The 11,532-nt window shown below is 37.8% G+C and overlaps 6 protein-coding genes across 6 annotated transcripts in view; all 6 read right to left on the bottom strand.

The window, feature by feature from the left end:
- Nucleotides 1–1,845, bottom strand: part of FDP41_002972 (uncharacterized protein) — a gene marked incomplete at both ends in the record, with an annotated part of 1,862 nt that extends 17 nt beyond the window's left edge. The window contains 3 exons of the mRNA XM_044706225.1: nt 1–516; nt 642–1,329; nt 1,801–1,845. The exon at nt 1–516 is cut by the window's left edge and continues 17 nt beyond it. Coding sequence (XP_044562730.1) covers nt 1–516; nt 642–1,329; nt 1,801–1,845 — 1,249 coding nt within the window. The remainder of the gene's footprint in view (nt 517–641; nt 1,330–1,800) is intronic.
- Nucleotides 1,846–2,184: 339 nt separating this feature from the next.
- Nucleotides 2,185–2,991, bottom strand: FDP41_002971 (uncharacterized protein; the record flags this gene model as incomplete). Its single annotated transcript, XM_044706224.1, has 1 exon — nt 2,185–2,991. One exon carries the CDS (start codon nt 2,989–2,991, stop codon nt 2,185–2,187), a length of 807 nt encoding a protein of 268 aa, XP_044562729.1.
- Nucleotides 2,992–3,115: 124 nt separating this feature from the next.
- On the bottom strand, nt 3,116–5,104 carry FDP41_002970 (uncharacterized protein; the record flags this gene model as incomplete). The annotated part of the gene is made up of 3 exons (XM_044706223.1): nt 3,116–4,243; nt 4,291–4,771; nt 4,836–5,104. The coding sequence occupies 3 exons, from the start codon at nt 5,102–5,104 to the stop codon at nt 3,116–3,118; spliced, it is 1,878 nt and encodes a 625-aa protein (XP_044562728.1).
- Nucleotides 5,105–5,371: 267 nt separating this feature from the next.
- On the bottom strand, nt 5,372–5,917 carry FDP41_002969 (uncharacterized protein; the record flags this gene model as incomplete). Its single annotated transcript, XM_044706221.1, has 1 exon — nt 5,372–5,917. The coding sequence occupies one exon, from the start codon at nt 5,915–5,917 to the stop codon at nt 5,372–5,374; it is 546 nt and encodes a 181-aa protein (XP_044562727.1).
- Nucleotides 5,918–6,867: 950 nt separating this feature from the next.
- FDP41_002968 (uncharacterized protein) lies at nt 6,868–8,201 on the bottom strand (the record flags this gene model as incomplete). Its single annotated transcript, XM_044706220.1, has 2 exons — nt 6,868–7,324; nt 7,375–8,201. 2 exons carry the CDS (start codon nt 8,199–8,201, stop codon nt 6,868–6,870), a joined length of 1,284 nt encoding a protein of 427 aa, XP_044562726.1.
- Nucleotides 8,202–9,066: 865 nt separating this feature from the next.
- The window catches only part of FDP41_002967 (uncharacterized protein), a gene marked incomplete at both ends in the record, with an annotated part of 5,086 nt that continues 2,620 nt past the window's right edge, over nt 9,067–11,532 (bottom strand). Inside the window, 2 exons of the mRNA XM_044706219.1 lie at nt 9,067–11,141; nt 11,207–11,507. Of these exons, the coding sequence (XP_044562725.1) occupies nt 9,067–11,141; nt 11,207–11,507 (2,376 nt within the window). The remainder of the gene's footprint in view (nt 11,142–11,206; nt 11,508–11,532) is intronic.

Here is an 11,532-nt window from a genome sequence, read left to right as displayed (position 1 = left end):
CTTCAATTTCTCTCTGATGTTGCTCCTCTCTTTCACGTTCTTCTCTCTCAGAAATTGCTTTCAATCTTTGATATAAATTCATTTGAGAATCTGTTAAGCCAGATGGAAGATGAGAGGAAGGAGAGACAGAGTCTTTTCTCGAGTTGCTTGAGGACGACATGGTTGGAGAACAGGCACTTATGGAGGTATTCATAGAACAGGATGTTGGAGTGATGGACTGGTCATCCGAATTGAGCTGTGACGAATTTAAAGCGGTGGAGGAATTTTCATTGGTTTGAATGGTCATGGAATCTTCATCGGTGGATGTATCATCACGACCTGCTGCATGATGTTGTTCTTTGGAGGTGTTTAATTCGTCTCCTGCATGGTTTGAAGCTTCAGCCAAAAGTGCACCGTTCTGTTCTTTATCTGCACTTGGAGTTCCAATACCCTTCTTCTTTTCAAAGTTCAGTAAATCTTCGACAATTTTACCAACATTTTTGTTTTTCTGAATCTGTGACTCTCGTGTATAAGCATCTGTGAAAGTCATTTGTCATTAAATAATATTCATGATTCCATTGTCATTTCCGTGTGTATTCAATGAAACACAACATGAGGTCAAAACAATGCAATCGATCGTTCAAAATTACTCACGAACCTACCCTTATAAAATTTAAGTAATAATTTTGCATCTTCATCTCCATTCATGGCCATATTTTGAACATCCATAGCCAATGTATAGGATTTTCTACCACTTCTTCTTCTCAATGCAATTCTTTCTTCAGAAATTGTACGTTCATGGTGATGACTCTCTTCATGGTGAGATTGGGATTGTTTATCAAGCTCGGAATTCGAACTGTCCTCAGTAGTTGCAGCTTTCAATGCACCCAAAGATAATGCTTGAACTTGAGGATGTGACGATTTTACATTAGAAGAACTATCAAAGTCATCATCATCATCATCATCTTCTTCATCACTTTCATCCAAATCCTTTTTTTGTTTGAAAAAATCGAAAATACTCTTTCGACGTTTTTGATGTCTTCTTCTTGGAGGTTTCTTTTCACTTGCAATGGGTGACCTTTCAACATTGACAGGATTTCCAGGAGTTAGATGAATATGTGGAGGAGTTGTTTGAAATTGTTGGTGATTTTCAACAACAGCTGTTGTGACACGTCTTGGAGTTTTCACTTTTGAATTCTCACTGCTGGTGGTCGTTTCTGAGACTCCTCCTTCTGTTTGTGTGAGATTGGGAGGTCCAGCTCTTGGAGAAGTCAGCACTGCAACAGATTTTCTTCTCTCTTTGGGATCGGTAGGTTCTTTCTTTTGAAGAGGGCTTTCAATCCGACCATTCTTTTTAGTGGTTGAATTTATCGGAGTAATGTGGAGATAAGTACAGTAGTGGGAAGGTGATGAAAATGATAGGACAAGTGATGGAATGTGATGATTCAGGTTGTATGCACACTAGGTGAGTACGGTTGGCAGACGAGAAACACAGAAAATACAAACAAAATTTCGAAGGAAGGATATCATTAAAGTTAGTGTCGGATGATGACAGTTGTTAGGGTTGACATTTATATAGAACGGTAATATATAAAACACAACATGGAAATGTTAGTATTGAGATTAGTATTCATCATTGTCGTTTTTGGGAATATAATTTGGGTAATGATGTTTGAAACAAAGATCCGATGATAAACATCATACAAAATTTTGTTGCAAACGTTGAATATACAGGTTCGTTTGTTTCAAATTTAATGAGGTATAAACATTGTCGAAGGGTCGATGTTATGGAAGAGCGTAAATGTTTAATTTGAAACCTACATGACGGTTGGGAGGTGTTTGGATTTTTTTGATATTGTTTGGCATGTGACAAGTAGATCTTAACAAGTCAAGATTGCTCTTTTTAGTCTGCCTTGTTCAGTTTGGTTTGTGTTAATGACAAGCAAAAAGTTGGATAGGATCCATGCAAGACCAAACAAAGATTGTAGTACCCAGAAGAAGATTCAATAAAGGTCATACCGCTCAGTACAAAAATTTGATTTGAAAGAACAACTAATCAACATCTCGGGATAGAAATTTCTTGTTTTCGAACATTAATCGTCATTCGTCATCTCCTCCAAAGACTGTCTTCTTTGCCCATTCGCTGGCTTTACCACCTTAAAGTCAGAAAAGTCAGGAGTTCCTTCTAGCTCAAGATTTTGTTCATTACAAAGATGGAGCATGCAAATGAAGCAAAATGGAACAGACACTTCTGAAAAGTCTGGTTTTTTTCTCGTTTGCCTTTGGCTTGGACGTGTTTAGAGATGAGACAACATCCGAGAAGTTAATATCTGTTTTGGGTGCTGTTTCGATTTCTGTCCAGAGATGATCTTTCAAAGCCCTCACATCGACTTGCTTGGCCCTGGTGGCATACTTGATATTGAGCTTTTCCACTAATTTTGGAGCTTCAATTAATTGAGCTCCAGCAACCATTGTCACTTCATTTGGATTGTTCAATTCTTGAGGTTTAAGTTGAATATCTTCCATTGTCATTGAGGAGTTGTGTGAATCATTCAGTACAGTGTCTTGTTGAGGTTCAATCGACGAAGGAGGCTCCATAGATGAGGTGGCCATTGTTATGTTAGTTTGGTTGTTACCCAAGTCTGTAATTGTTGTCATGGCAGTAGCATCTGCAGATGGTTGCTGCTGAGAAGCTTCTGTTGTGTTATTTGTTCCAAATCCAGTATCTCCAAAATTATCAAAACCCCCAATGTCCATATTGTCCATACCAAAACCTTGTGGGGCATTGAGACCCATTTCTTCATCTTCATCACTGTCATCATAAAGTTTGCTGGAAGTCGTAATAAACATTCCGTTTTGAGTGGGTCTTTCAGGTGCACCCGTCAATTTAGGTGGCTCCGTATTGTTGTTCGCGCTGGAGGAGCTTGTTTTGCTTCGAGCGCCCTGTTCAACAATAGCTTGTAAATGTTTGTCAGTAAATGCTGCTGGAAGATTGAACGGTCTCAGCAACATGCTCAAATCATAATGAACATCTTTAGGAAGTAAGGTCAACTTGGATGTTGCATTCTTAATTTGATTGTCTTCAGGTTTTTGGAATACTTAAATTGTACAGCATAGTCAATGGTATAAGGATCATTTAAAAATCAAAAACATGGGGTTTTGACTTTTGTGTTCGTTTTTTCGATTTCTTAGTATTTGTGCCTTGAGTTTTTGATTTTGCTGATGGCTTCCAATGCTCAATTCCAGCCCAATGCTTAATCTTGGTAACATCAAAGTATTCATAGTCATTGTCAACAGTGATCGTTTCAGGATTCTTTTGAATCATTTCAGTGATCGATGTTGGTTGCGAAGGCTCACTTGCTTGAAGCTTATTCTGCTGTTCTACTATGACAGTGTCATCATCTCCAATTTCTTGAGGTACGACATCTTGCGGTTCTGCATTGACAAAATCTGTATCAAATATACCCAAGCCATCGTCGTCATCATCGTCATCATGATTGGCATTTGCAAAGTGATCGGGAGCCAAACCTCCAACCTCAGTAGCAGCAGTAATTAAGGCATTGACCCCATCACCACCAATTGAAAGTCTTTGAGGTATTTGTGTGGTGGTGTCGAGAGGCATGCCACCATACGATTGAGGTGTGAGACCATCAGACATTGCTGTATCCGGTGGGCCATAATCATCAATTCCACCACCGAAACCTCCACCAAGATCAAAGGTGAAATTCTCCGAAAGTGACGGTGTCTGTTCTGAAGCAAATCCATTATTATTAATGGTGGGTACATCTGATGTTAACACATTGTGTTGAGTTTGAATTTCTTCGGTTGAGATAGGTTGCTGCAATGGTATATCATCTCCTTGTGGTTGAAGGTTGTGCTCTTTCGATTGTTGTTGAGTTAGTTTGGCTCGTTCTTCCATTTCTTCAAGCATTTTCTCGTCTATAAATGATGTCGTCAACAAACGCCCCATTGCACTCTTATCTAAAGCTATTGGATGAATTCTTTCTTCCTCTTCATTGGTGGTGGTTACAGCTCCTTGCCGATGTTGCTCTGCTGTTTGTTTTGTTTGATTTGGACGATTATTGCTCTCAGATGCAATTTTCTTGTATGCATAGTCCCAATTTTTTGAGTCTATTATAACTTCACATCCATATCCAAGTCCTAAATTGTTTAAAAGCAAAGAATTGGCACTTCCCACGTCGAAATTGTTTGACGATCCGAGTGAAGTATGGTACAAAGGTTCAATCACATAGGCAAGTTCAAGCTTTTTCACAGTGATGTTATTAATATTCGTTTCGAGAGTGTTCACACCATGTCGAACTCGTTTCTTTTAGATTTTTCAGCCTCTTCTCCATCTTTGTTTGCTCCTTCTTCTCCATCGTTGTTATTTTCTGAGGAAGAGCTCTTTTGAGGATCAGCTCTGGCAAAACTCGTTAAAACTTTGTAAGCCTCTGTATGAACGGAGTCAACACGAGTCGAATAAATTTTAACACCAGCATCAAGAGTGCAACTGGCAGCTTGAAAACTTCCACCTGTAAGGGTTGTTTCTAAAACTTCACCAATATAATCAATTAAATTTAAATTCCACGTGTTCTTGGCATTGATCTTATTTTCAGATGATAATTTGATACAATTTTGAAAGAGAGCTTCCAATTCGGATGACGTTAATGTCCGTGATGTTGAAACTAAACCTGCAGTGCTGCTGGCGTGAGCTCCACTTCTACGATGTGTTTCTGTTGTTAAAAATCCAATGCCAACACTCTTTCTTTTATCACGTCTCTTTTGATTGTGTCTTTTTCATTTTCATCATCGTTAATTCCCAAATCATCTATCTGTGATGGAACAAAAGAGAAGACTTTCTACGTGATGATGAAGATTTATGTTTAGCCGTAGCAGGTGTTTCAAATGTTACGGATCCAGTGGACGACCTCTTTTGCTTTTCAGGAGAATTTTCCTCTTCATCCAATTCCAAAATTTCTTCATCTTCTTCTCCAACCACATTTCTCACTTCTGTTCCATCACCATCAGAGAAGTCATCCGATGAAGATTCCGACTCTTCCACCACCGCACGTCGTTTTGCCTTGCTCGATGAAGGCTTTGCGTTGCGTCGTTGTTGCGAAGGCATTTTCGTTATTTTTATTCAAAAATTTTTGAATGGCGCCAAGACTCGAAGATTAAAAAGAATTTCAAATGTTTATTTAAAAGCAGAGAAATCTAGTATACTTCATTCATGATGAAAGAATGAATACAAGAGTGAACGTAACATTCCTTTGGACCTTCTTTCCCACACTGTGTGGATTCTTTTTAACGACGACTATTATTCCACATAAATTTCAAGAGACAGGCAGTCCCTTCGTCATTAGGAAGTGAATTAACATTAATTAAGGTATGATTATGTTGTAAAAACTCCTGACAGAACTTGTACAGTTTCCCCCCTCTTGTTGTCTTCTTCCATTGAATGCATCACCAAATATTTACACGCTTCAATAACATTGTCAACATTCATAACTTCCATCACATGTTGCTCGACATGCTCGTACAGACCCTCAATGAAATACTTGTCTGCGAGTGAACAAATTGCCACTAAATCACTCATGGGAAGATGAACTTCATTCTCCAAATAAATAGTGCCAATGTAAATAAAACGAATACATCGAAGCATCAAATCATAGGATTCATCATACATGGAACACTCTTTTCCATCCTCACTCCAACGATCTAATGCAGCTGCAAACCAATCAGTTTTAAGATTTACGATGTTCGTATGGATTGGAATTTCTCTCCTTTCGGATTCACTTTGAGAGGAGAATGTTAATTTGGCATTCACTTCTTTGTTCGAAAGAAAGAGTTGGTTCAGCTGTTTTTGAAGAGGTGAATAAGTGGGTTGATGGAAGATGGTGTCGTCGGCTGTGATGCTTTTCTTTTCATAACGCAACATTTCAATCTGCACAGTGCTGTCAGGAATCACTTTAAACGTTGATTGATGAGAGTCAAAATACAAATTGTTTTTTGGAGGATTTTGAGTTATTTCTTTATGAATCTCTTTCCCTTTAATGTGGACAATTATTTGATAACTTATAAAACAAATACCAACATAATATCACTGGCCTGGTTGAAATTTGTATTTATCAAATCCCAATTTAACTTCTCTGTCCTTATCTAATATTTTACAAAACCGGACGACTGGACAATGACCAGTAATTCTGAGTTTAAAGATAAAAGAATACTGATTACCAGCGTTAGAAACTTCAAAGCTAGTGGGAAGAACGATCGCCGTCATTTGTGTGTGTTTTGTTGCTCGTTTGAAATTCTCCAACCACTCTCTTGTTTCAAACCTCCATTTAGGGGTTTTCTTGAATCGCCTTAAGGTCCATATTTAGAAAAGATTTTCTCAAATCACTTCTCATACATTCCGTGCACATGATCCAATACTTCACTATTGGTTGCCATTGAGTTTCCTTTTATTCTTCAACCATTATTTATTGGAGAGTCATCACGAGGGTACTGTTTTAGTTGTTCTTGATGTTTCAAAATAATTTTCAACAAGAATCGTGTTCGAAGTTTAGAGAGAAAACAAAAGCACGTGAAAACACCACCATAAGCGAAGAGAAGACCACAGAGAAAGAGCAATGAAGATGTCCATGGCTGGAGATAATAATTCACAACACTGTAGGGCCACTGAGATATTAAATGTAATTCCGCCAAGATTTGTAACCAAATAAAGTAAATGGTGGGGAAGAGAACGACAATGAAAATGTGCCAAAGCCTGAATACCATATTGGAGATGAAAAAGTCAATAAGGCAGAAGAGACCTGTCATTCCATGAAATGCAACTGTACTAATGCCAAATGTCAAATTACTCTAATCGCTATGAAATTCCATCAATACTTACAAGTAACTCACTTCTGAGCTTGATTCTATCGAAAACATAATCCAGTAACCCACAGATACAATCAATGAAGAGGTAATGGCAATCTCACCCATCAACCACATTCCATTTGAGGCCATCAACATGAACTTTCTCAAATTGGAATATTCTAAATTAGTCTTTCTCAAGGTTGGAATCCCAATCTTTTTTGAATTCCTGTATAATTTACTAAAAAAGACTAAATAAAAAAATCCCAATACAACATGGCCTGTAAAATAGAGAGTAAATAAAATAGCTGTAAAGTTGGTGAGAAATGACACAAACATGAGAGGTAATTGTTTTTCAAAATGAAATTGTTTAAGAAAGAGTGAAATGAGAGCCCACATGGAAATGATCATTCGATAAAGATAGAGAGAAATGGTGATTGGAAATTTGAAACCAAAAGATTCAAAGAGGAATTGTGTGGGATCGCGTAATCTTTGAATTCAAACAGTCAATGATCACAAATTCAATCATTTAATACCTACCTATTGTAAATCAAATGTTCAAGAGGAGGAACGTTGCAAGGACATGAATTCGAAACATCCTTTGAATGATTACACGATACATTCAAAGAAGGAGAAGAGGCTCCAGTGGAGTCCAAGTCAATGTCTTCTTCCTCTTGGCCATGCTTTGCTTTGATTGTACTTTGCGAGATGTTTCCGTTATTACTGGTTGTGCAAGAATTAAAGTTTGAAATGGATAAAGAGCAATGATTGTCATGTAAGAACTGAAATGATGAGCGAGTTGAGAGGGAAGAATTGACTTCTCGATCAAAGATGGACTCTGAATTGGAAGGAATATTCTTGTTGAGGAACGTGTTTGTAGAATTTTGAGAGATTGGTGAAATGGAATCCATGGATTCCCATACGCTATGGATAGTGATCACACTGCTTGGAGAATGCATTTGAGAGTTGTTAGTGGTGGTTGTGGTGGTAGCGGTGAGGGTTGTCATTGGTGTCGATGGATCGCTGGAAGTGACATTGTGGTCACAAATTCCTTCTTCTTCTGGTTGCTCTTCTTCGTGTTGACAAGCAGCAGAGGGGATGATTTCTTGCTGCCTTTCCAATCGAGATGAAGGAAGGGTAGAATTTTTCTTCTCGAGGAGGCTGGAACTCATGAAATGTCTTTGTTCTCTTTTTGACTTTTTATGGAAAAGAAATCCCTTCACACAATACACAACCACCGCTGAGAACAACATAAATACCAACAAGCAACAATTATGAACTACAAACAAGTATCGAAAGAGATTGGAGGGTCTCTCTAAATGAGAAGGAATGTCATATCTTGAGGATTCTGAGGATGAAGGATCCATTTTGATGGTTTGGATAATGGAAACGAAAACAAGAGATTAAGAAGTAACAGAAGGAGATGATAAACAGGAGGAGTACAAGTACTGGTAGCTCAGGAAAAAGTTTTTGGTCTAGTTTTTTTCTCACTTGAAAAAAGTGATGACGCACACGAGGTGCGCACTGTGAGAGTTGAAATAGGCAATCTTTGAGACCTTCTAATCAAGAAAGGTATGTCAAACAAGGGAGGATTGGAGTTTTGGAAAGAGTGGCCTTTCGTTCAAGATTTGAATTATACATTGATGGTAACAAAATATGAATAAATGAATTTACATGCGTTACGAGATTGCAAGTGATACGGAAAGTGCTCTCACAGGAAAATTCTTGAAGTCGTTGCAGGGAGTGAAAGAGTGATTCTTTTTCTGTAGAGACATTGTGTAGCAAAGCGTACGACAGTCCTTTCTTGGTGTGGCGATATCATTTCTAAAGAGTCGAAAGCATCCTATTTTCAAACAATTTCCTGTGAGAATAGATTATCTCTGATGTGTTGATGGCGTATCTCAAAGTATTTATCAAATTTGAAATCAAACTATTTCGGTGCAAAGCGGCACCGATTCTGTATTGCGGTGTTGTAAAGATGCATGTGCCAGAAGAAGCAAAGAGAGGATGCATCATCATGATTTCTTTGTGTGTCAGAGGACTTGTTGTTAGAAGACAAGATGGAAGGTAGGTGATTATTCGAGGAATTCATATCATTGCTGTCTAAACTGCTCGCCCTCGGCCGACTTGAGGGGGCGAAGAAGAATAAAGTCTACTCGAGTTCGACGGATCTGTAGTAATGCCATCACCTTTGAAAACTCAAAAACAGTTTGCTTTACTCAAATACAAGTTTTACACAAATCCAAAGCCTTCTGATCCTTCACGAATAGCCAATAATAATCTTTCATGTAGAAGCTCTTCAGAGTCATATTCTGGCAAATCGAGTTGATTGAAGCAAGTGTGTGAAGTGGGTAAACGTTCACTGGTTGCGTTTGCTTTGTGAATGCTGAATGGTTGAAGACCACCAGATCCCATCAATTGTGAAAATCCTCCAAGAGGAACCTTACTGGTACCAGTTACAAATTGAATCAACAATGCCTTCTCATTTGAATCAAAACTATTTTCGACAATGTTCCAGAACCACTTGATTTGAGGTGAATCCTTGGTATATCCAACATACTCGGTATTATTCTTCAAATCTTGAATATCAATGTCAGGAAGACCTGAAATCAATAGTTCTAACTCTTGTTCATTGAAAACTTGAATGAGATTACGAGGAATAATTTCGTAAAATGCTTTAAGGAACGAGTTCAATTGTTGCTCAATAGATTTTGTCATTTTCAATTCTGTGACAAGTCTTACATATTCTAGCTTATTTTCATTTGTGACAGGAATATTTTTGCCATTTGGTTTGAGCTCAATTTGTTTACGTTGGCCAAATTCATCCACTTCTTGTGTAAAAGTATAGTATAATACATCTTCAATGTCATTCTTGAGCATCCAATTCAAATTTTTGTAATAATCTGGATCAATACTTTCAATATCATGATAAGTAATTGGTGTTCCAATAATGTGTTTGTAGAATGATCGGGTAAAGTGACAGTCCAAGTATTGCTCGTTCAAAATAGCCATAGCAATGACTCTACCAATGAATTGGAAATAAGATAAGTGTTCACTATTAATATATGAAGAAGGATTTGGTTGATAAGTTGTTTGATCAGCACAAGGAATAAACAAGGCATAGTTTGGATTGAGAATTTCTTTTGAAAGAAGCAAGAACCATTCTCTTGTCAAACCACCAACGTCAAGTCCCTCTTCTCCTTGGAACTTGATTTGAAGCTTTCCTTTGCATTCATCCGGTAATCGTTGTCTTATTTGAACGAATGAGTCAAGCATAAGATGAGCACGTCTAATAGTTAATTTGGCAGTGTAAGCTCCAACCTTCTTCTGCAATTCCTTCAACTTGGATCTAAACCAAAAGGTCTTGTTATCAAAGTCAACATATTTTGGATATTTCATGAAAGTCGAAAGAGTAGTATTCAAAAGAGAAGGGTTTGATCTTGCCAGAGTATTCAAAAAGTCTCTATGTCTCTCTAAAAAACTTTCAACTTTTGACTTTTCTCCAAAACCTTTCGCCGACGTTGGAGTAGATCCTTCGACCATTTCAGACAACAAAGCTTCATTATTCTCTTTTTCTTCAATGAATCCCGCATGGAACGAGAAAAAGGCCTCAACAAATGGGAACAAAGCAGAATAAATAGCGGAGGACTTTTTTCTTTTCCTAGTTGCAGTCTGCGGAGTGGCCTTGGTATCGGCCGGTTCTTGTTCAGATGGAATAGAAGCCAAGTATTTGTCGAGAGATTCCCATACAAAATCGAGTGAGTGCTCGCTAAGCAAGTCTGGATCTTCAGAAATTGTTAACTTCTCAGCAGAAGTAGATTTTTCTTCATGTTTCTTGTACTTCTTCAAAACAATACTGTAAGATCTTAGAATTCTACAAAACTTGAGCTTTTCAATAGCATTGGCATCAAAAGGAGCTTGGAATTGTTGCGATTTTTCCTCTCTGGAAGATAGCAAATCTCCAAGAGTATCCCTAACAACTTTTGCCTCTTGTTTTGCACTTTGGGCCAATTCCTTTAGGATTATCTTTTTCATGTCAGAAGTGAAAGACATGTAATTCATAATGGATGTTGCTGTTTTCACAATCTTTTCAGGGAAATCTACATTCGATAATACACTTATTAAATCTCTTACTACGTTGCTATTGTAGATTCTCTTCAAGTACTGAAGGAGAGAATCCATTCTGGAAGAAAGTTTCGTGAAGGCTTCTTTGGCCTCTGTTTGGGAGGACTTTTCTTCCTTTTTCGAGGCAGAAATTTCTTGTTCTGATTTAGTCTCCATTGTTTCTGAGGAGGAAGCCCCAGTCTCTGTTGTTGGGATTTCTGTTTTTCTTCCTTTTTAGAATTTTCTTCGGCCTTCTTCACTTCGTTACTCAGTTTTGTCAACTCATCCTTCATAGTTTGAACCATCTTGTATGTATATTCTGTACAACTTTCCAGTAATTGCACATAGAGTTCATACGTGGAGATAGACTTGGAAAGAGTCTTCGATGTCAAGAATGAAAACATCTTTGCAAAATTTTCTCTCTCATGATTGTATTCATATTCTGCATCTGTTTCTGTGATAATTCCAAGAACCTCACTGTTCTTTGTCAAGTACAATAACAAGGTGAGTACACTTGAAACAACAGGGAGAGGTACAGTTCCTGTTTCTTCTTTTTTGGAAAAATCCATCTTGCTTCGGATTTGCAAACATTTT

The sequence above is a fragment of the Naegleria fowleri genome (genome assembly GCF_008403515.1).
Source record: "Naegleria fowleri strain ATCC 30894 chromosome Unknown tig32, whole genome shotgun sequence".
NCBI lineage: Eukaryota > Heterolobosea > Eutetramitea > Acrasida > Naegleriidae > Naegleria > Naegleria fowleri.
The sequence above is the reverse complement of the archived record's forward strand: the minus strand, read 5'-3'. Positions and strand labels throughout refer to the sequence as shown.